General features: G+C 39.1%; 2 protein-coding genes across 5 annotated transcripts; one reads left to right on the forward strand and one right to left on the reverse strand.

The window, feature by feature from the left end:
- Window positions 1-9,324: 9,324 nt before the first annotated feature.
- On the forward strand, window positions 9,325-12,997 carry LOC103714511 (zinc finger B-box protein). 2 transcript variants are annotated; one of them, XM_008801779.6, is made up of 4 exons: window positions 9,325-9,482; window positions 11,234-11,403; window positions 11,500-11,784; window positions 12,174-12,997. In XM_008801779.6, the coding sequence occupies exons 2-4, from the start codon at window positions 11,257-11,259 to the stop codon at window positions 12,813-12,815; spliced, it is 1,074 nt and encodes a 357-aa protein (XP_008800001.3). In that variant the 5' UTR covers window positions 9,325-9,482; window positions 11,234-11,256; the 3' UTR covers window positions 12,816-12,997. The 2 variants fall into 2 exon arrangements, with proteins under 2 accessions (XP_008800001.3, XP_008800000.3); XM_008801778.5 differs by having other exon boundaries at window positions 9,359-9,504.
- A 1,594-nt stretch (window positions 12,998-14,591) lies between these two features.
- LOC103714512 (exopolysaccharide production negative regulator) lies at window positions 14,592-22,828 on the reverse strand. Of its 3 annotated transcripts, none has more exons than XM_008801781.6 (5): window positions 22,286-22,828; window positions 21,119-21,249; window positions 17,003-17,128; window positions 15,577-15,704; window positions 14,592-15,006 (listed from the first exon to the last, which is right to left on the reverse strand). In XM_008801781.6, exons 1-5 carry the CDS (start codon window positions 22,512-22,514, stop codon window positions 14,691-14,693), a joined length of 930 nt encoding a protein of 309 aa, XP_008800003.4. In that variant the 5' UTR covers window positions 22,515-22,828; the 3' UTR covers window positions 14,592-14,690. The 3 variants fall into 3 exon arrangements, with proteins under 3 accessions (XP_008800003.4, XP_008800002.4, XP_088573493.2); XM_008801780.6 differs by having other exon boundaries at window positions 14,592-15,009; XM_088717367.2 differs by having other exon boundaries at window positions 14,592-15,504.
- Between the last annotated feature and the right edge of the window lie 1,456 nt (window positions 22,829-24,284).

Raw genomic sequence — 24,284 nt, forward strand, 5'->3', positions numbered from 1 at the left:
GTGTTTCAAAATAGCCTAGGATTTACAAAAAGAAGATCCTACAAGATATCCATCATCGGCGACGTTGCTCATGGGGCCTACTAGATGTACTTTGTGCATAAGCCTTACAAGCTGCATCTATGAATGCATTGATGGAATCCATGAGGGTCTTAAATTGATCTCCCTGTGACTTGTGGAAACTTGCCACAAGTGCTTCAAATTCTATGGTTGCCATTTCAATTCTCCCTCTGAGTTGGGCAACCAAGGTGCCCACGTTGCCATCTGGTTTTGTCAGCTCTTTGAGACTCTTGGAAATGCTCTTCAAGCTGTCTTTGAGCTCTAATGATCTGATGGTTTGGGTGGCACCCATACCAATTATCTCTTGTGTTGTAGCTTCAATCTGACTTCTAATATCCTTCATCTCTTGTAGAAGCCCTTCATGTGAAGCTCTGATGGGGGCCAACTCTGTCGAGATCATGGATCTCATCTCCTCCCTCATCTGCTGGCAAATGGCAGATGCTAAGGTGCGCATCTGATCTTCTGATAGGAAGGAGGGCCCACTGACTGGAGGAGGTGGTGGCATGGACGTGGAAGGTCCAGCTGAGCTGGAGGGAATATCAGGGATGTTCATGTGGCTAGGTGGAGGAGAGTGATGGTCAGACTCATGATGTGGGATTTCAGGCTCTATGGTTTGTGCTTTTCTTTTTGGAACCTTGACCCACGACCCATCTATCTTATGAAACTCCATTCTTCTCATTGTGCCCTCATTATAGTAGTCGGTGTTTCTCAAGGCCTTTGCAGGTTCATTTGTTGGAATGGGAACCTTGAAGTGTTTAATGATTAAGGTAAAGATCATGCCATAGGGTATACTAAACCTAGAATACCTATGACATAGGGCAATGTAATTTAGCATGAGTCTAGGAAGGTTTAGAGGGATCCCTTGTTGGATATGATGCATAATAGCTAAGTCTCGCTCCGAAACAAAATCGAAGCGACCGGTTTTGGGAAACAAGACCCGGTTGACAATACTTAAAAGTAATCTCATTTCGGCGTTTAGGTCTTGGGAGTTGATAACATCAAGAGGGCCGCAGTCCTCTTGTCCTAACAGCAGATTTAGGGCTAATTCCCTTTGGGGAAGTGAGGTTGGAGCCTCACCGTCCTTAGGGATTTGTAGGACAGTGGATAGGACATCTTCATTTACTTCCACTAATGTCCCCCGGACACATCCAGTGTACCCTTGGTCCCCTAATGCCATATTGCTAAAAAACTCTCTAACTAGGCCGGGATAGGTCGAGGTATTTAGTGTGCAAAGGTGCTCCCACCCTTGAGCTCGGAGTCTCTCTCCAATAGAGAACCCCTCATGATCTAAAAAGGAGAAATCGATGTACCTACCAGTCGTGACTGTGCGATTTGCACAGGAAATCGTCGTGGTCGGCGGAGCAACCGGAGGAGAAGGCGCGGAGGGTTCTTCCCGCCGTTCCTCACCGTCGGCCGCTACTCTAGGTCGCCTCCCACGGGTTGTCCTAGCTTTCTTTGGTGCCATGGATGCTAGGGTTTGTGATTTAGAGCAAACGGAGGCTGGGATTTGAGGTGGAGAGCAAATGGAGGCTAGGGTTTTCCGTTTTGGTCGGGAATGAGGGAGAAAGCTCGAGTCGGCTCGAGCGATTTCGACCTATTTAAAAAGCCCTCATTCGGTCCCCGAGACGTCTCCGCGACTAAGGCGAGACGTCTCCCCATGGGGGGACGTCTCTGCGATTTGCCAGAGACGTCTCCGGCACTGAAAAATTTCAGACTGTATTCTATCTTCTCCCAATTTTGTTTAATTACCCTAATCAATATGATCTCTTTTGATAAACTTAGAGTGAATTTGTTTGTGATCCTCCCCCTTAATGATACAACCTATAATAATTTGATAATTTTTTTGAATTATTAATATTGAAATGAGGAATGTTTGACCAAATTTCGAATACCTATGAAATAGGTTCTGAAAATATCTCCATGAAGAGTCCAAGGGAGGGTAACCATCCTCCGGAAAGTCAAACAGTTCGTCATTTAGCTTAGATGAATTCATGTTTTCACTTATGTCTACCTTGAGGTTGATTACTAGTTTGAGTAGCAAAGTAATCCAATACAAATTCAACTCATTTGCTAGGATCATACAAGCTCAAGGCATTCCTTAAGAAATTGAATCTTTCTTTACAAAGGAGCTTTGTAAAGATATCAGCTAATTGATTTTCTGTACATACATATTCAATCATCACATCATTTTTCAGCACATGATCCCTAATAAAATGATGCCTAATCTCTATATGCTTTGACTTAGAGTGTTGGACAGGATTTTTTGTTAAATTAATTGCACTTGTATTATCACATTTAATTGGTATATTATCCATTTTGATACCGAAGTCTTCAAGTTGTTGCTTAATCCAAAGAACTTGGGCACAACAGCTTCCAACTGCAATGTACTCAGCCTCAGCTGTGGACAAAGCAACTGAATTTTGTTTCTTGCTAAACCAAGAAACCAAATTGGCACCCAAGAATTGACATGTGCCACTTGTGCTTTTTCTGTCGAGTTTGCACCCGGCAAAATCAGCATCGGAATAAGCAATTAAGTTTATGTCAGATTGTTTAGAATACCATAAGCCTACATTAGATGTCCCTACTAGATATCTAAAAATTCTCTTAACAGCTTGCAAGTGTGATTCCTTAGGACATGCCTGGTATCTAGCACACATACAAACACTGAATAATATATCTGGTCTACTAGCAGTAAGATAAAGTAGAGAACCTATCATACCTCTGTATAATTTGCAGTCTATACTTTTACCTTTTTCATCTTTGTCTAGCTTGCAACTTGAGCCCATGGGTGTGCTGATTTCCTTTGCATCCTTCATCTTGAATTTTTCCAGCATTTCCTTGATGTATTTGGACTGACTGATGAAGATGCCTTCCTCTGATTGTTTTATTTGTAACCCAAGGAAGAAGTTGAGCTCACCCATCATGCTCATTTCAAATTCTCCCTGCATAAGCTTGGCAAACTCTTGACAAAGACTATCATTAGTAGCACCAAAAATTATATCATCCACATAAATTTGTACAAGCAATAAGTCATTTCCTTTTCTTTTAATAAAGAGGGTTTTGTCTACATTTCCTCTCTGGAATTTGTTCTCAATTAGGAAATTACTTAACCTTTCATACCATGCCCTAGGGGCTTGCTTAAGTCCATACAATGCTTTATGCAATTTATAAACATAATCTGGATGTAAGTGATTTTCAAAACCTGGAGGTTGTCCTACATAAACTTCCTCCATTATATAGCCATTTAAAAATGCACTTTTTACATCCATTTGATAAAGTTTAAAATCCATGAAGCATGCATATGCTAAAAGTAGTCTAATAGCCTCTAATCTAGCAACAGGAGCAAAAGTTTCGTCAAAATCTATTCCTTCCTCCTGATTATATCCTTTGGCCACTAGCCTAGCTTTGTTTCTTATTACTATTCCATCTTCATCTAGTTTATTTCTATACACCCACTTGGTACCTATAATTGAAACATTAGGGGGTCTTTTCATTAGAGTCCAAACTTCATTTCTTTCGAATTGATTTAATTCCTCTTGCATAGCATTCATCCAATTATCATCTTTTTCAGCTTCTTCTAGTGATTTAGGCTCTATTTGTGATACGAAAGCAAGGTAATTACTAGTGTTTCTTAAAGAGGATCTAGTTCTTATACCTTGTGAAGGATCACCAAGGATTAGATCCTTTGGATGACCATGTGCATACCTCCATTCTTTAGGAAAATCTTGAATTTTTGATGGAGGTTGACCTTCTTCATCTTGCTGATTTGTATCTTCCTTGACCTCATCCTCATGTTGTTTGTCTTGTATGGAGAATTCCTTTATTCGGTCTTCAAGTATACCTGCATCACCATCTTCTTCTTTTCTAGAAGAATCTCCATTAGTTTCATCAAAAACAACATGAATGGATTCTTCAACAACGAGAGTTCTCTTGTTGAAGACCCTGTATGCTCTACTGGATGAGGAATAACCTAAGAAGATCCCCTCATCTGATTTAGCACTAAATTTACTGAGATTGTCCTTTCCATTATTCAAATAAAGCATCGACAACCGAAAACATGAAAATAACTTATATTTGGTTTCTTACCTTTTATCAATTCATACGGTGTTTTCTTTAAGATGGATCTAACTAAAGCACGATTTAAGATATAACATGAGGTATTTATTGCTTCAGCCCAGAAATACTTTGGTAGATCCGATTCGCACAACATGGTACGAGCCATATCTGCTAGTGTGCGATTCTTCCTTTCTACCACCCCATTTTGTTGGGGTGTCCTAGGTGCCGAGAAATTGTGATTGATACCATTTTCGTCACAAAACTTTTCAAAGTGTTGATTTTCAAACTCGGTACCATGATCACTCCTAATTGCTTTTAGTTTAAGATTGAGTTCATTCGAAACCTTATTATGAAACTTGACAAAAGCGAGAAAGGACTCATCTTTGTGTGCAAGAAATGAAACCCATGTAAAACGTGAAAAATCATCAACAATGACAAGACCAAATTTCTTACCCCCTAGACTAGCAGTTCTAGTGGGTCCAAACAAATCCATGTGAATTAGTTCTAAGGGTTTTGATGTTGAGACTATGTTCTTAGACTTGAAAGAACTTCTTGTTTGTTTCCCTAATTGACATGCCGCACAAATTTTATTCTTTTCAAAGTCTATTTTTGGTAGTCCTTTGACTAGATCCTTTGTGATCAATTTAGAGATTAAATCCATGCTAGCATGCCCTAACCTACGATGCCATAACCAACTAGTCTCATTGACTTTGGAATTCATGGCTACAAGACATTGGCCATCCCTCATGGTGAGATCATCAAGATCTACCATGTAAACGTTTCCATGCCTATGTCCTGTGAGTATGATCTCATTATCAGTTGGACTATTAATTATGCATAGTGATGATTCAAATGACACTTTAAAGCCCTTGTCACAAAATTGACTTATACTTAATAAATTATGTTTTAGTCCATTAACTAACAATACATTATCTATAAATGAGGAGGGTGATATGGAGATTTTACCAACACCAATAATTCGACCTTTAGCATTGTCTCCAAATGTGACTACTCCTCCTTCTTTTGATTCCAAGGTGACGAAGAGACTCTTGTCACCGGTCATATGCCTTGAGCAACCACTATCAAGATACCACATTCTCTTTTTATTTCCGGCTGCAAGGCATATCTGCAAAATGATCATGTGAAGCTCTTAGGTACCCAAGTTTTCTTGGGTCCTTCGTGGTTAGTGTAGTTGACTCCCTTAGGCACCCATACTTTAGTTATGTTTTTAGCTTTTACAAATGTACCCTTGTTAGTTTGGATTTTTCTTTGAATACAAGAGTAGGCTTTATGTCCGTTCTTTCCACAAAGAAAGCATGTTGGTTTTTCAGTTTTTACGTCTTTTGCTTTTACAAAGAAATTCTTTAGATACTTTTGTTGCTTATTAGTTTTATATCCTAATCCAGCTTTATTGAAAACAGCTCTTTGATTTGAAAGAATAAGATTTAATTTTTCAGAGCTTTGTGTGAATTTTTCAACAATTGGCTTGTACTTATGTACCTCATTCTTAAGATTCAAATTTTCTTTAACTAGTTCTTTCATATCTTTTTTAAGAGATTCAACAGTTTGCGCAAGTGAGGTATTACTATTGAGTAGGGAATTTACTTTTAGATTTAATTCCTTGATTAGTGTTTTTGCCTTTTCATTTTCAGTGCTAAGTCTTGAATTTTCGATTTTTAGGTTAGTAGTGTTCATATTTTTAACGCTCTCCTTTTCAATTAATAGGTTTTCAATATTTTCCTTTAGTTTTTGATTTGAGGCTTTTAATTCTTTATTCTTTGCTCCTAACATACTACAATCACCCATAAGTTCTTGAAAAGCATCATATAATTCTTCTAAAGTAAAATTTATAGTTGGGTTTTGACATACCTCGTCATCTTCGAGCGCCATGAAGCATAGATTGGCGGTCTCTTCCTTCTCTTCCTCGGAGGATGATGTGTCACTGTCATCCCATGTTGCCTTCAATGCCTTTTTCTTCTTCTTTCCAAAATGCTTCTTTTGTTGTGGGCATTCGGAACGAATATGTCCCGGTCTCTTGCAGTCATAGCATACGATTGGGTCTCTTTCTTTTTCTTTTTCTTTTTCCCAATCATTTCTCCCTCCAAATTTCTTTCTTGGGAATGGTTTCTTTCTTCTCATGAACTTTTTAAATTTCCTTACTATCAAACCCAAGTCCTCATCTTGACTTTCTTCTTCACTCTCACTGCTCTCTTCTTCACATACACTTGAGGTAGCCTTGAGTGCGATTGTCTTTTTCTTTGGCAACTCTTCTTCATGCTGCTTCATCGTGAGCTCATGTGTCATCAATGAGCCCAAGAGTTGTTCTAGCCCCAAGGTGTTGAGGTTTTTGGCTTCTACAATCGCCGTGACCTTTGCTTCCCATGCTTTTGGCAGTGACCTGAGAATTTTACTCACAAGTTCGGGGTTAGTGTAAGATTTGCCCAAGCTTTTTAGACCATTAATAATTTCGGTAAAACGTGTAAACATGCATGTGATGGTTTCATTAGGTTCCATCTTAAACAATTCATACTTGTGAACTAGAATGTTCACTTTGGACTCTTTGACTTGATTTGTACCCTCGTGGGTAACTTCAAGCCTATCCCATATTTCCTTAGCGGAACTGCATGTAGAGACTCTATTGAACTCATTTACATCTAGAGAACAAAATAATGAGTTCATGGCTCTAGAATTGAGTTGAGCCATCCTATCATCATTCTCATCCCAATCCTCCTCAGGTTTGGGAACTCGAATGCCATTCACCACGTGTGATGGTTCTTGTGGTCCCTTGACTATAACCCTCCACAAGGCATAGTCTTGTGCTTGAATGAAAATTCTCATTCTCGTCTTCCAATAGGTATAATTTGTCCCATTGAAGAGTGGAGGTCTATTGGTTGCTTGCCCCTCGGCAGGAACATTGTTAAAGGGTGTTGCCATCTAGATCTTTGGCTAAGACGGTTAGGTCTTTCAAGAAATATACAGAGCACCCGCTCTGATACCACTTGTTGCCCAGAGATGGTCACCCAAGAGGGGGGTGAATTGGGTGTTTTAAAAACTTTTTGCCTAATTAAAAATAAAACACACAAATATATGAACTAAAATAGAGATAAAGAGATAAGAAGAGACAACCACAAACACACGGTTTTATAGTGGTTCGGAGCCTTCACCGCTCCTACATCCACTCCCCAAAGCGCCTTTGGGAATTTCCACTATAATCCAAGATTACAGTACGGTAGTTTTGCGAGTTCACTACCCAACTCGTTGTTTTACACCGGGCTCACAACAAACCCTAAAACCCCCAATTTCTCTTAGGCTTGGGACGCCTTTCCCTTGTTCCAAGTCCCTTGACTGGAACAAGCACCACAATAAAAGAGTTTACAAAAGGAAATAAAACCTCTAAGAAGCAAATATAACAATTATGAATAATGTAACCCGGAAGAATCCTTTTGCCGTTGGAAGCATGGGAAATGTTGATTCTTCCGAGGTGGAGTGCGTAGGGTTGAGTGTGAGCTTCGAAACCCGAGCGCACAAGAGTGGTTGAGCTTGAAATCACTTGGGAGACTTGAGAATACTTGATTTCCTTCCTTGAATGCACTCACTCCCTTGAGCTTTTCTTTCTAACTTCTCTCTTGAATGATCTAGCTTTTTGGTTGCTGAAGAGTTGTTAAGAACCACTTAAGAGGTCCCTTTTTATAGCCCAAAAAGCAAATATAGCCGTTAGAAACAAAAAGAGAAGGATTTGAAATTCAAACCAAACCTGAAAAGCTGTCAGTCGCGTCCCAGGCGCTCCGGGGACGTCTCCGCTACAACGAGGGACGTCTCGCCTACAGGATTTTACTTTTTATGTTGTCTGGGGTCGACTCGGCACTTTACGGGGACGTCTCGGCTTGTCTGCACTTTTTGAGTGGGGACGACTCCGCTGCCTTGGGGACGACTCCGCTTCTTTATCTCCGAAAGACATGTCCTCTGGAATTCCCTGAGAGAGTCGACTCCGCTCTTTCAGGGGACGTCTCGGCTCGTCTGCACTTTATGCATGGGGACGGCTCCGCTGTCTCAGGGTCGGCTCCGCTGTCTCAGGGTCGGCTCCGCTGCCTTATCACCGAAAAAACCATTCTCTGGAAAACCCTGAGAGAGCCGTCTCGGCTATCTTGGGGACGACTCGGGAACTCTCCTTTTTACCTGCGGGGACGACTCGGCGTACAGTGGGGACGTCTCGCGCATATCTCTTGAAAACTGCCTTTCTGCCGCCACTGAGAGAGTCGACTCCGCTGCTGAGAGAGTCGACTCCGCTAACGCGGGGACGACTCGGCAGGTGCCGGGGACGTCTCCAAGTGTGCCAGTTCTTCCTGTTTGTGCCAGAGACGTCTCTGAAACTATTAGGAGACGTCTCGGCTGTCCCTGAACTTTTTCATTAACTCAAAATGTTCTTCAATGAATTCATAAAAATTATGGGAACTTGCCTAGACATTTCTCAACAATATTCTAGATAAAACACATGAATTCCTTAATTAAATTGTTAAGATATAATGGAATTATGCTCTAGTGTTTTGTATTCATCAAAATCCATTAGGAGGTCAACAACTTTTTTTTCTCTAATTGTCGAATCAATATTTTTCTTAACTAATATTTTTATGGAATATATTAACAAGCAGATCCTTATAAATATTTTTTTTTTTTTTTGCATATCTATCCATTAAGGATATTTTAATTATTTTTAATTTTAAACTGCTAATTTCTTGACGGTGTTAGATGGTGCGGATATATATGCAAGAAAACAGAAAAATAAAGGATATACATGAAAAAATAAGAATTTTATAAAGATATACATGTACATATAAATATAAATATAAATAAATATTTTATAAGGGCTAGTTCGACTCGGTTTGCGATTCCTAAACGGGTATGGATTAGCTCGTAAAATTTGAAGGAATCCTTACTAGATTCGCACGCCGTGCACGATCTTGCTTGTTCTTTCCGTCCGCGTTTCCAGTGCCCACCTACCGGGGGTCCGCGACTCGTTTGTCAAACGGGGGCGTTCGGCCACCTCGATCGTGGGTCATCCAACGGACCTAATTCGATCTCCAAGGCCCCTCCCCCAGATCCAACGGCGCGGACCAACTCTCTGGTCGGACGGACGGCTTTGACGGTGGATGATTATTCTACTGGTCAATGGGATCGTGCGCGAAAATGACCGGCTGTTGCGGCTGACGAACCGGGTGACGATCGGCTCGACCGGTCTTCTCCGCCCGGGGGCTGGAATAAAATCGGAAGGGGGAAGGGGCGGGAGGAGATCTCGTGGCCTCCACACGATTCGTCCTCCGGATTTGGGATTTCGGCGCTCCGACGATTATTCTTTCGAGATTTTTTCTCTGGTAGGAGCTTTTGCTTCGGCAGGTATTCTTTTTCCATTGCTCTATCTACTCGATTTATGAGGAAATTTCGTTTTTTTCCCCCGATTTTTCTTTTCGTCTATGTTCGGTTGATCTTCCCATTTCCTGAAATTGTGAATTTTTGAATTTATTTTGGATTTATTGGTGAATTTAATGGAACGCTTTGATAGTTTGAGAGTTCTGTTCGTGGTACGGATTTTCGCAATACAATTGGGTTGAGATTTGGAGGAAAGATGGGATTTTTGAGCTCCAGGTTTGATTCGCATGGAATAATGGGATCCGCTGAAACCTAGATCTTAAAGCCTCGGTCCGATTTAATGTTAGGAGGGTTTTGGAAATCCGCTTGGCTTCATATAGGGATCGGTATTTGATTTGATTTTGTTCCATTGAGCTTGTTAGAACTTATCCTTTATTCATATTTAATCTACTTTGTGAGTTGAGCATCTGGAATGATGTGGTGCCGTTCGTTTTGAAATATTTGTCTGTTTTATGAGTTGAGAGTAATTAGAATTGTATGATCTAATATTAAAGATCAATAACAGCTGAATCTGACCTAATCTGGAGGCCGGAGTTAGAATTGCATGATTCATGCCGTTCCCTTGGGAACCCAGTCACATTCTAAGGAAATCTTGCTCATGGTGCTCTGAGAATTAATGCAACTGTTTTTTAATTGAAAAAGATTGTTTGATGATGGTTACAAAATGGGGGTCCGTTTTGCTTTCATGTGCTCGCGCTGTTCTTGCCGTTTTCGATTGCTAGGGATCTGTCTTACCTGATAGTATCATATCGGTATTTGATTTGATTTTTTTCCATTGAGCTTGTTAGAACTTATCCTTTATTCATATTTTATCTATTTTGATGGTTGAGCATCTGGAATGATGTGGTGCCGTTCGTTTTGAAATATTTGTCAGTTTTATGAGTTGAGATTAATTAGAATTGTATGATGTAATATTAAAGATCAATAACAGCTGAGTCTGACCTAATCTGGAGACTGGAGTTAGAATTGCATGATTCATGCTGTTCCCTTGGAAACCCCGTCACCATGCTAAGGAAATCTTGCTGATGTTGCTCTGAGAATTAATGCAGCTGTTTTTTAACTGAAAAGGATTGTTTGATGATGGTTACAAAATGGGGGTTCGTTTTGCTTTCATGTGTTCGTGCTGCTCTTGCCATTTTTGATTCCTAGGGATCTGTCTTACCTGATGGTATCATATGGGTGTTTCACGGTCAAGCAGTACATCCATTTAACCCGATCAAACCAATTGAAGCTATGCTATTACTTGCATTATAGGCCTCAAAGTTGTGTTTGTTTCCAAACAATTAGATGCATGCAAAGTTCATGTTTCTCATGGTGAGGAGGTCCTTGTGTTATGTTTCTTCTCAAATATCATACTCAGCAAAACTTGTGCAATGGTACCATTGGTTGCATACTTGCATAATGATGTTTATACAAGATCCACACCATAAGTTAGCGTATTGAGATGAAAAGAATTGGTGAAGATAAAACAAAGCTGCGCATGGTCGTGCAGGATACATTTCTTCACTGCGCCAGTTCATGCATATGATCTTTGTTATAGTTCCTTATTACCTATTTCTGAATGAAAGATCTCTCTTTCTTCTACTTATCTGCTGCTATTATTTCTCTTTAACTTAGCATTATGTTATCCTAATTCTTTAAGATCTTCTATTAGTTAATAAACATTTGTAAAGAGGAATAACTTTTCTTTGTACAGGCTAAGTTACTCTAGGCACCAAAATGGAATCTGTCTCCAGAAGAATCATTAATGAATCCTTGTGTCCTGAAGATTCCTTTGCTCATGAGGGCATTCAAAGATGTCCATTTTTGAGAAACATCAATGAGCCTACTAACTTTTCCTTCTCGTCTGTCAGTTTTCCTGCACCAGTATGTTCTTATCTCCTCCTTCAGCATCTTTTGAGTTAAGTCTGCATGCAGGGTTATGACTGCCAGTTCTACTGAATCATATCCGTCTCTTTTCAGGTACGAGGAGCGAAGGGTCCGATATTTGAGGATGGACCCAATTTTGAAATGGCATTCAGGCTTTTCCATGGACGAGATGGAGTTGTCCCGCTCTCAGGAGGAGCATTCATGCATCGTGAGAAACCAGAACCTGAACTGGAGCCCAAGTTTAACCCCTTAGCAGCAAAAGCAGCCACCATTAGTCTTTCTGCTTTTGGACCTGGAGGACCCTTTGGCTTTGATTTTTTCTCAAAAAAGTGGGAAAGGCAAAATAAGAAATCCTCCAAGCAAGAACCATCTACTCAGGTAATTCCCCTACAAACATTCGATCTAGACTTTGACACCGGCATAAGGAATTAAGGATACTTTACCTTAAGAACCTATGATGCAGCTATCAGTAGTCATCGTTGATAACAAAGTCAGCACATGGTTTTAGCTTCTATTAGTACATACCGAAGGCAAAAAAAATTTCTGATGGGACGTCAGTCATCAGCCAATGGCTATGATGCTATTAAATTCTTGTTTCATGCATATAAATTTATGACTTAATGCATTTACTTTATCAGCATAGTCATTGTGAAATGTTGTGAACCATTTCAATCTACATTAGATGTACAAAAAAAATTGTTTGAAGTTATCTGATGGTGAGGCTATACATTTACTCCGTTCTGGCTTAACTTAATTACATGCTTTAGAGAGGAGGAAATTCTTCGCATGAATCGCTGAGCAATGAGTGGCTGGAAACCGGGCAGTGCCCCATAGCAAAGTCATACAGAGCAGTCGGTAGCGTCCTGCCCCTTGTTGCAAAAGCTCTAAAGCCTCCACCAGCTATGAATCTAAGGTGTCCACCTGCTGTTGTGGCTGCTCGGGCAGCCCTGGCTCGAACAGCCCTTGTGAAGAACCTTCGCCCCCAGCCCCTGCCGGCTAAGATGCTCGCAATTGCCATGCTGGGCATTGCAGCCAATCTCCCCCTTGGAATTTGGAGGGAACACACCAAGAAGTTCTCCCCCCAGTGGTTTGCAGCAGTCCATGCAGCTGTGCCATTTATTGCCATCCTCAGAAAGTCTGTGCTGATGCCGAAGACTGCAATGGCGTTCACCATAGCAGCCTCGATCTTAGGTCAGACTATTGGATCCAGAGCTGAACGACTCCGGCTGAAGAAGGTGGCAGCAGCAGCAGCAACCGATGGAGGCTCCGGTAGTCTCGCTCGCAAGGCTATCATGTATCCCAAAAAGAGCGGGCACTGTGGCGACGAAAAGGTTTGGGAACCACTTGCGCTCAAGGTAGAGAGGGGAGGCTCTTCGACAACTGCGACAACAACAGATATATGTTACTGATAATGATGAACTTGGGCATGTTATTTGTGTGCTGTTAATGATTCATTACACCATTTTGAAAGACTGATTAGTGTTTTACTTGCTTACTTGTTTCTGTATGAGTTGGCATCTTTCAAAACCCTATTCTACTTTTTGGGGAAGGTGTGAACAAATAAAAAGCATTGAAGATTGTTTTGTCATAATTCAGCGACAAAAGCTCTGTTTCATTGAAATACGGAGGCAGGCTTTGTTTTCACAAGTGCAAGCACTAATTGTTTCAACAGAAAACAAACACATCCTTCTAGTAAAGATTATGCGAATAAGAATGCTGTTTTTGAGAATCTATCATATGGATTGAATAGATTTATAAATGGAGTTTCTTTTGGTGCTATCAGGATGGGCGGTTGATCAGCGCACGCTTATGGGTCAAAGTTTTGAGCAATAAAGAAGTATATGTACTGTTTTGTGCTTTGAATGGGTATCGTGGTTGTTGGCCAAAACGTGTTGACTTATATTCTCGGGGCTTTTGTTAGGCGGAGTTCGGTGGATTACACCGTGGCATGGCTAATAAGTAGACGCTTGGTCGCGTCTTTTTGCCCTTTTGTAATGGAGAGACGAGAATTAGTCTAAGCCGGCGAAACCAGGCACCAAATCCTAGCCGACGGGAGTCGCCCTTCTTAGATTATTCACACCATACCAGTAGCCGACGAGATTTTTTTTTTGAATAAATATCTTGCTAAAAATTCAAATTTATGTAAATATTTTTTTTAAAAAATTTATATTTATTTCTATACTCTCATAAAATATTATTTTTCATAAATACTCTTAATATAATGATTTTTCTAACACGGTGAATAAAAAATTATATTTATTTTAATTAGAAATAAAATAAAAATTTGAAATTATTTTTTTTGCTCTCATGCCATTGTTTTATAAATATTTGTTTTTGCACATCTACCTATTAAGAATATTTTAGTCATTTTAATTTGAAACTATTTATTTTTTAACGGCATTAGATGGCGCGGGTATATATGCAAAAATAAGAATAAAAAAAAGATGGAATAGCAAAATAAATATTTTACAAAAATATACATGTAAATATTAATTTTGAAAAAATAATCATGCAAAATTTGATATTTAGCAAGATATTTATGTAAAAAATTTAAAAATAAATCAGTAATTATTTGGGGACATCTTCATACAAAGTGCCATGTAATTATGATGCTAGATGCTGCAATGCCTGTGAGAACATTACCGACAAGAGAGGTCCAGCTACCCATCACCAGAAACACCTGAATTATGAAAATGGTGAGTTATCCTGCAATACAGATATCAGGTGATGTGGTGGAACGAGACCTCTCCAATTCAAACATAAACTGAGAACCCCAAACACATCCTGGGACTGCTTAATCGCATATGTTCACCCAAATTTAAAATTTGAGGAACCCATGTCAACTCTTCACTTGATTGACATCCATGCCTCAACCCAAATATCTAAAAGCTCTTTTCTCAGAAATACTGAAACTTCTATCTTTGTTCTGTATGGGTTAATTCTTACCACTCACTTTATCCCTGATATTATCATCGTCCATACCGTTCCTATCAACATGAGCACCAGTTCGTGTAACCCTTCAAGAGCAACGAGAAAATAGATTGAGTTCTGCATATGGGGGGTTTTCTCTCCCTCATTTTTTCCAATCTGAAAAAAGCAAAGAATGTCATAGAAGCCCATATTCATCCTAATCGACCCAATTCAACCTTAAAAACTTTTTGCAAATGCTGAAACAGATTGTGCGGTTATGCTGACTTGACGTAATTCTATTATTTTGAACCATTATGGATACAGAAATATTTTGGTAGTTTGATAGGAAGAAATTACATATAAATAACCTTTTTTTAGATTAACCTCTCTCCAATAATGGAGTTGAAAGAAAGCTGTTTGAAGCCGATCATCTTGCCATACTGCAAGGTTAGCCATCCCAAGGCAAAGAAATAAGCAACAAAAAGACAAGCCCTCCTACATCTAAATGCAGAGACCCTGATTTGGTGCTTATTAGCATCCCACTTTTTCGCCATGGCAAGGGCCAAGACCTGAACGCTTTTGATTACAATGACAACACACATGGAAACTAACATACCAGACACAATTCCTATCACCGTGTATAACATCTGGCGTCCGGAGCTTCCTATCTCGGAGCACGATCTGGTGAACCTGCCACAACATAAGATAGGTACAAGTTAAACTATAAGCCGAATTTGTAACAGTTTCACCAAAACTTAACAATGGCGAACATAAATCTCTATTCGTTTCCATCTTAGGCAGCAAAGTAACATATTCACCAGCAAAGGAGCAATTCATGATTTATCTAAACCAGTTATGCAGCTGCCAAGCTGCCCACAACAACTAATGTTAAGATTTTGGCTAGTGCATGAAGACCCTTTTCCACTGACAACGGCTAAATTGGCATGCATATTCTGTGATAAGAAAGGTGCTCATCTTTGAAATGCCATAACCAACAAGCATTAGTTAGGCTTATAAGCGATTATGAGCAACAAGCAGCATGCAGCCTAAAAAGCATGTGGCAACAAGCTGACATATAAAATTGGAGCCCTTAATTATATAATATCAGGCTGCCTGTTAAATTTCATTTTGACTCTTTCCATCAGGTGCTGTAAGCCATGACGTGCAGAGTGCAGGTAGTTCAATATTCTGCAGAGCATTGGATCAGAGGACTTTCCCATCTAATTGGAAAGATTAAAGTAATATATAAGGTATACTCACAGAATAAAAATCCTTCTGATCATCTCTGCAGTTGATGGCTCTTTCAAATGGCAATTGAAAAGATCATCGGAATAAAGGTCAGCTTTCTGGCTACCCAGGATATACCTGCAACTGTATGTTTCATTGACCTAAAAGAGAGAGAAAGAAGACAATACAAAAATAAGAAGAGAATACCAAGAGGTGAGAAAAACCTACAGAATATTAGAGGGAAAAAAACTAAAAGAAAATGAATGGTAAAAAATGCAAGAGAAAACGATAGATAAATCCACAACCACCAATAAAAGCCTATTCCATCATCATAATTTTGAACAGAAATTTTCAAGGATGATTTGCATCCGCTAAATAGACATTTGATCAAATATATGTTCTTAAGTTTATAGAAATAAATGCCTCAAAGAAAAAAAAAGGTAGACACAGGCTGATGGGAATAAAAGTTTAATAGACAAGTTCCAGGTGCTATAACACATGCAACAATAGAACAAACCTGCTGTTGTTCCTGACTATTCAACGCCGATTCAAGAAATTTGGACTTGAGGCCAGAACCTAATCGTAATGTGTGAGTGATCCGCACACATGGACTCAAATCTAACACTGATACAAGAAATTTGGACCTGAGGCCAGAACCTAATCTTAATGCCTAAGTGATCCACAGACATGGAACCAGCCCTGACACCGATTCAAGAAATTTGGACCTAGCCCATGACCATATAGACTACACTTGGACCAATCCAACCCACCATCATATCCAAACAAGCTAAGCTGATTCTATACATTAGTAAGCAGTCATTTTTTTCTTTTTTATTTGCTTAACAGTATCCTTATGATTGTTCTCGTAAGTAGGTGATACATGACTAGAGTTATTGATAAACCACTATGTTACCAAGAATGCAGATAAACGACTAAGGTCTAATACTTTGGATCGAAAAGAATGAAAAGTAATACAACAGATTCAAACCCCCAACAAATATGGTGTTGCAAGCTAGTGGTAATAGGAAAAGATGTCTGGTTCGAGGAATGAAGTCACTCTTGTAGAGATTGTGGGTGCTTAAAAGAAGTGCTTCCTGAGTGAAACTATTGAGAATTTGAGATTATAATTTTTATTGACAAAATGAACAGTTTGGAAGTGAGGTGATTTTAAAATTTCTTAAGTAAAGACTAACCAAGCCTCAGCTGTCACCAACACATTTACAATTGCAGCCAAGTATGGTTGATCCATGTCATGACATGTGGGCCTGTTCAGCTGAATCACACGTGCACCTCCCTCTCGAGAGATTTTTTTACAAATATATATATATATATAAAGAGACTATATTTCAAAATCTTGGTTGGCATTGATCCCCAAATAATGGTGCATAGCCAACATTGTAGAAGCAGCATAATAATCAAATCCCCATATATCTAGTTGCATATAATTGGGAACATGTACCTTGTACTTCATTTTTGTCAACCATGCTGTGCCAAAACTAGGCCTACAGTCATGAGGGAGGGCCTGCTTTGGAGCCTCTGCTACTGCATGAAATATTTGACCAGAAAAATATTCTTTGTACTCCACCTGCACATACAATAGCAAGTTAAAATTATCAATCAATGATAAATGTTGAAGCAGAAACGACTAATGACATCCTAAGTTATATTTCAATTATAAATCCTATACAAATTATCCAAGGATAGCTCTATCAAGCCCTCTCTGCAATTCATCTTAACAAGGATAAATACTTCATACATCCAACTTGCCGTCTTGATTCTCATCTACAATATGGTAGGTCACACCCTCCTTTACTGGATACCTTAGAACAATCTCTGCCACACTCCTCATTACGGTCATTTCTCTCCTTTTCTTTGACTATTCCAACCAAGGGTTGAAGTATTGGTTCGATGCGCATAGTGATACCTCATTAGTGATATGGTACAATAACAAGTCATGCTACGCCCTTTGGTGCCAACATAGCAAGATAAAGATGAAATACCATGTATCAATATAGTCCTAGCACAAGGGGGTTGTATCAGTACCAATACCTTACTAGTATGATCTAGTACAACTGATATAGACCAATATGCCCAGGTATTTAAATTATTAATTCCAACACAAATCCAGTTATTCCTCCTAAAGATACCTCTTCATATCCTTCTTGCACATGACATCATCTAAGTCCCTTGGCGGCAAGGTTCGCCGTACCGGTACCGAACCCCGTACCGGTGCCGCATTAGTATAGGCGTACCGAGTGTCGGTACGGTACCGTACGCTCAGTACCGACCGTACCGACATTGGTGTACCGATACCGGTACCCATCGGTACGGGTACGGTACGCTCGGTACCGACCGGTACAGCGAACCTTGCTTGGCGGTAACATCTATTGGTGATGTTTGTCCATTCTATTTGCAACATGAACCTTGACTTAAAAGCTAATCCTACAATTACTAAATCCTAATAAAAGAATAGTTTCGTGTACAAGAAAGTTATACTGTTTACGTTTTATTTTGGGCAAATGAAAGAAATAAAACCGATTATCAAAAAAAAAGAAAAAGAAATAAAACCCCATTTAGAAAGTCAGCCAACACCCAGTTCACTTGTAAGGAAAATCTAATCCATTGACTGTCACCAGACACTCAAAAACAAAACATGTATGTTAAATCCTGGGCTGTGTATTAAAAATAACTTATGTGTACTACTTTTTTACTTTAAGAAGCCTCTTTTTACATGATTGCTAGTTTTATAAATTCTCCTATATATAATGCCCTGGTGTATCTACATGCACAATGATTAAAGGTAATGAACCAGTAAAGACATATATAGGTGATCCATAGTGCCACTCCTGACTTAACTGATGATCAACTCCTTTCAACCTACTACAGTTGATTTCCAGCAAATACCAAAAAGTGATGGTTGGGGGGCCACAAGATCAACCTGGTTAACAGTGACAGTATGCAACTTGCTATTGCAGGTCAATGGAGGAGTGGATTATTACGAATGGGAAGTGCTTGTTAAGAGCAAGATGGCAACATGTATCAGTTATTGCAATACATCTTAAGTGGCACTTTGAAGACTGCAGGACAATATTCACATTTATCATTTGAAACTTGAGTCAAAGCATTATGATGAAAATTGTTCCATTTATTTGGTGTAAATATACAAGAATTCTGCCGAACATTGAACTTCTGACAAGAAGTCATTAAAAATTACAAAAGATAACTGCATAAAAGCATAGAGCGACTTTGACAAGGAAAATCAGTTGAAGATAGTCACAAGTGAATGGTCAGACATGAAAAACTAAAAGCAGAGAACAAAGCATGGAGAAAGGACATACATAAACAATATATCACAAGAATCACAGTCCAAGCAAAGTAAAGTTCCATATCTAGGAATTGGATGTTGAAAATCACTAGGTACACAACCATAGCAAAACAAGCTTGTGATTTCTTCTGCTAAGTACATGGAAGAATCTAATACTCAACATTCACAATCCCATGAACCATATAACATAATATACTCATAACAAAGATTCCAGTGGGATGTTGACAAATTCATATAATCAACAGCCATAACGCTAATGAATACATCAAATTTTAGTTCAACACTTCAGAGAGATTACTTAAAGATGATTCAGATTTTGTAAACTTTAGCCACAAAACTGGCAGTTGAGGTCTATTTGTGAAAAAGGAAAGAAGATTTTATCGTTCCATCTAAAAGAAGTCATGATGACACTGAAGTTCCCTGCCCTGCAAAGTAAATCTTCCTTCACCAGTTGAGACTCATGAGGATGCTACTCCCTGAATGAAGAGGAAACAGCTTCTTCCACATGGTCACTCGAAGAATTTCATTTTCATAGACAATCTTGGGAAGTGGTGTAAAATATCGATATAACTTGGCCACACCTATAAAGAACAAAACTTAGAAAAGGCATGTTCTAAAGATAATATGCTCCAATTATGCTTGGTTGAAGCAAAAAGCAGTTTCAGGTTCAAGCATAATGTGAAGCAAAGGTAGGTACAGAAACAAACTTAAGCACGAAATAATCCATGCCCGGACTCAGCGACTTTGGAATGGAGGAACCCTAAAGAAGTATATATGAAGAAGATCACCAAGAGAATATTTAGGTTAGCAAAATAATCAGCCAAGGATAAATGGATATTTATGAGAAAAAGGAAAAGGGTATAGGATGGTTAATAGGATTGGTATGAAGAACAAAATTTAATCAACGGAATTAAAAAGATGATGCCACAATGATGAACATTCTTGTAATTCTTTGATCACATTAAATTTGTTGCAACTCTAAAAATTGCTATTATATACAATCTTATGAAAGATCTAATAACAAATCTTTGAATGCAATAATGTTCATCGACCATCAAATTATTTTTATAAATATTGCCTTCATAACAGCAAGCCCATGAAGGTCTTTACTTTTCAATATATACGGTATGGAACCACCAGAAAATCTACAAAAAGATGGTTTTATGCACTCAAAACTGTATCCTGGAAAAGTTAAGACTTGGGGACAAAACTCATGAATGTCAATAAACAGAAAATAAGGTGGAGATGAAGGGGTCAGGTTTACAATAGTAAGGTATTACATATTTGAGACAACATTCTCCAGAGTCATGCTCCTAATCGTTAAGTTTCATGTTCATAACAAGATTCTTTCAAAAAAAATTATATTTTTGCTCATACTTGTTATAAACCAAAGTCCCAAACTAAAATGGCCTATACTACATGGCACATACCATGCCAATGCCTTATTGGCACATGCCATTAACATGATACCAATTGCATAGCAGTGGCTTGGCATGTGGTGCTGACAATGCATTTGAAGCACGAGCATAGCACGGCACAACACAATAGGACATACAGCATGAGTGACATAGAGACATGGCACCAGCATACCATACGTCACACCACATGTCTTAGAGATCCATAACAAGTAGAGATATAAGCAAAGCAATCACATAACTCCCCAAGACTTGGAAATCAAACATGTTATTGTAATTCAATGATTTCTGATTTAAATTTAACATTTGTTTGCACAGCTCCTTTGTCCCTTCTGCTCAACGTTAGTAGCATTACAGAAGAAGTAATACCTGTCAGGTACACCTCTATCATAGATTGGAATAGAAATATCCATCAAGGGGAAATTACAACTTGTGGTTTCTATTCAGAATCAAGTTCTTGCAATGAGCATTCTTCTGCCACATAAAACAACCATCAAATAATCCAAAAACACCACAGAATGGATGCAGTTATTATTTGTGATTATGGGCAAATAAAACCCGGAAGGCGACTGCATATGCATATTTCTTCTTTTCCTATGATTGTCCATGGCAATCCTTCATATAAGACCTACCAAAATAGATTGTCTAGTAATATAAATACTTAAAATTAAGGAAAGAGAGATAACACTGATTTCATCAGTCTAGATCATCTACTCATAGAAGAAGATAAATTGAATAAAAGACAAATATCCAGTTATCTTTCAACTTAGCATGTTCTTAAAGTGGTAGGTATGACTAAATAAAATAGTGAAAATGATACAAGATGAACAGTCACCTCAAAAACTGAAGCCCAGTAGTAATCATCGCGACACCGAAATCTTCTTTTCTCGGAAGGGTAAAATACATGCTCAGCCTTGTAATTCAAAAGTCCAAGTTCACATACCTTGGAAGACCTAAGATCTACACCTGCAGGATATCCATCATCATTTCAAACTAACCTCCAAGAACAACAGTCTGTGCTTCAAGCAGCCTATGTAGCTTATTAGCCCTCAAGGCTCAAGAGAAAGAGAACACAGATATTATGATGTTGTTTCAGAAAAGAAACATCACTTATCACCCTATCACTTAGCTAGGTGGCAACAATTTTGCCAGTCGAGAAATGTTATTTACCCAAATATAACTCAACATCAAGAAAAGGGAGGTGAAAAAAGCAAACAGAAAGAAAGAAACACTCCTGATTGTGCCCTGTAGTTCCCCTGTTATTTCATGTATCCTATCTAAAGCCCCACTGCAACCACTCATTTCTTACAAAAAACTGGCTGTACAAGCTTCTTTTTCTTATTGGAAATGGGAAGCTACAAAACTTTTCCATCTAAACTATACATCATCTTTATGCCCAATGAATGATCTATGAGCAGCCTTGTTTTCTCAAATACAGCATCCTTAGTAGTAAGTAGATTCCTATCAACAAGGGGAACCAGAATTAATAAACAAAAACACTAACCTAGTTATGCATATAAATAACGATGATTACAAGTTTTACGATACTTCATAGTCATGTGTTTACATAATATGGAGTTCACAAGTGATTTTTTGTGTATAATTAACTTTACAAAATATGTGAACTGGGGCTTTCTCTAGTGGCCGCACCCCTCAGCTTAGCAACCAGAGGTTCTGGTTCAATTCTTGGATGGTGCATCACCAAAAATCTGGACATCCAACACCCCATGTGATTAAATCATATAAACAGAACCACTTATATAGACCAAGGTTGACTAAAATCTTGACCACTCCAATGTTCTAAACAGAGTTCGAAATTGATGGAAAATTAAAAGCAGCATTGCTAGTATGCTATAAGTAATCATCCGCTTAAGATTAAAATCAACCAAATATGAGAATTTTCTACAGAAGAAACAGCTTAATTGAGTAATCCCTCTAAAAAATTACCATAAATTTTGCATCAAATCAGAATAAAACCTAATGAAGAACAGGATCAACTCACTGCTGGAAATAATTTTGCACGCCGAACGGACGGAGACAGGAGAAGAAGCGGAGAAGTTCTCGATCAGCAAGGCCACAAGGCCGAACACGAAGGCGAACAAAAAAGAAGCGCTAAGGGAGAAGAAAATACTGATACAACATCGAATCAGGATCCGGAAACCTCTCTTCCCCCCTCGTACTCCACCTCCTCCCTCTCCCCCTTCTCCCTCTGAGACCGCTGGAGGATCCATCTATGAGAACAATCACTCGAAATCCATGGCGGCCGCCAGATCCCCCTGCGATCTCCGATCGCCGGAAGCGGTTTCCGGTGACAGAGAATGAGAGATCGAAGGCGATTTACGGTTTCAAAGGGGAGAAATGGGGGTAAAAATGAAGGTTTCGGGCGACACCCGGGGGGGTGTGGAATTTATTATCAGCCGCGTGTTTCCGATTCCACCGTCGGGTAGAAGACCGGGAGGCGAGGATAAACGACAAGCCGCCAGTGGTGCGTGGAGGCAGTTTCCGAATCTTGAAACGGATGAGAGGTTGGAAACTAGTTGCAGACATTTTGTCTTCAAGTTGATGTCATGCAATTTCCATCTTTGCCCTTTACTTGCTCCAAAGGGCTAAAAAAAAATACTGTAATTTTTTTTAGGTACAATAGCACGGCCAACAAAATTAGAAACAGATACCGTAAGATCTCCTTGTACCATAGAATTTGATAGTTAGATTGGTCCAACAGACGGTCTCTAATATGTTTAACTCAAAAGAATAATAATATACTAAGTCTAGCATTAGCGATGGAGTCTGCATAAATTTTTAGTTGGATCGCATAATGAACAACAAATTTTAAATAAAAAATAATTATATCAGTTATAATTATTCAAATTAGAGTTTAACACTATGGATGACATTTTGGTAGTCTTCTATTTATGCATCAAGCTGTGGGAAATTAGTTAATAAATTTTTTTACTAGTATTGGTAAAACAAATGATAAGGAATGTAAACATGAAACTATTATCATATGTGCATGTTAATATTCTAATAAAAGTGCTCGTGCATATTGCATGACAACCTCCTATTGCATTATCCTGATGACAAGTTCTTTGGAGGAGTTTATGCGAATGGACCCAACTATACCAATCCTGCTCATCCGAAAACAGATCCAACCGAACCCTTCGGAAAGACGTCCAAAATAGTGCTTGGAAACAGTCTTGGCTGCTGCTATGAATTAAAGCTTCGTTTTAGAACAAAGCAGATGAAAAACGTCCACACAGCAGCTTTGTTTGCCTATCGCAAGATAAATTTTGACGGCAATATGTTGATGGATGGGATGTCTGGAGGTATGGAAATTATGATCAGAGACCACCTTGGCAGGCTGGTTGCCATCGGGGGATGCCGTACGACCGGACTTACTGCAGTTAGAGCAGAGCTGCAAGCAGCTTGGGAGAGTATCTCCTACGCGAGGCGGGCTCTTGGTGCCGAACGGGTGTGCCTCAGAAGGAACTCATCTATAGTGATTGATTGGATTCTGGGTGTGGATAGGCATGGAGATGGTCACCCTTTTATTCGTGAGACTTGCAGGTTGGTTATGGAGTTAGATGAGTTCCAAACGGCACATGTGTTCCAGAAGGCGAATAGGGCAACAGATTGAATTGCCTCCTTTGTTGCGCAATATTTCAGAGAGATATTTTGGTCGCCTGTAGTTGATTTACTGCTTTCATTGTACTTTTTACTTTCTTCGAATTTGGCAGGATGAATATGAATTACCGTTTTCACCAAAAAAAAAAAAAAAAAAAGCTCATCGTTGAAAGAGCTAGAGGGTAAACTGCTCCCAGCAACCGTCTAAGCCTATATTGTTGTTCCAAAGTCTTAATAGCAATCAAAATTGCTGCATCTTTAGCAACCAAGCATAAAAACTTATGCAGTTAGAGCAAGGTTGGCAATTCCTGAAATAATAATTGGCAGATAATAATTGTATAGAAACATTAATCAGGTGGATAAAATTGTTGAGATGCATC

The sequence above is a fragment of the Phoenix dactylifera genome, chromosome 3 (assembly GCF_051530095.1).
Source record: "Phoenix dactylifera cultivar Ajwa chromosome 3, Ajwa_hap1_PhDact_Kaust_v1.1, whole genome shotgun sequence".
NCBI lineage: Eukaryota > Viridiplantae > Streptophyta > Magnoliopsida > Arecales > Arecaceae > Phoenix > Phoenix dactylifera.

What these genes read in the sequence shown, in the direction of transcription:
- LOC103714511 (XM_008801779.6), top strand. Translation starts at nt 11,257, where the DNA reads ATGGAATCTGTCTCCAGAAGAATCATTAATGAATCCTTGTGTCCTGAA. An exon ending in CTGTCAGTTTTCCTGCACCA is followed by an intron (nt 11,404 to 11,499) that starts GTATGTTCTTAT and finishes GTCTCTTTTCAG; the next exon opens with GTACGAGGAGCGAAGGGTCC. An exon ending in AGCAAGAACCATCTACTCAG is followed by an intron (nt 11,785 to 12,173) that starts GTAATTCCCCTA and finishes TACATGCTTTAG; the next exon opens with AGAGGAGGAAATTCTTCGCA.
- LOC103714512 (XM_008801780.6), bottom strand. Translation starts at nt 22,514, where the DNA reads ATGGATCCTCCAGCGGTCTCAGAGGGAGAAGGGGGAGAGGGAGGAGGT. An exon ending in GTGCAAAATTATTTCCAGCA is followed by an intron (nt 21,250 to 22,285) that starts GTGAGTTGATCC and finishes GATATCCTGCAG; the next exon opens with GTGTAGATCTTAGGTCTTCC. An exon ending in TGACAAAAATGAAGTACAAG is followed by an intron (nt 15,705 to 17,002) that starts GTACATGTTCCC and finishes TCTCTCTTTTAG; the next exon opens with GTCAATGAAACATACAGTTG.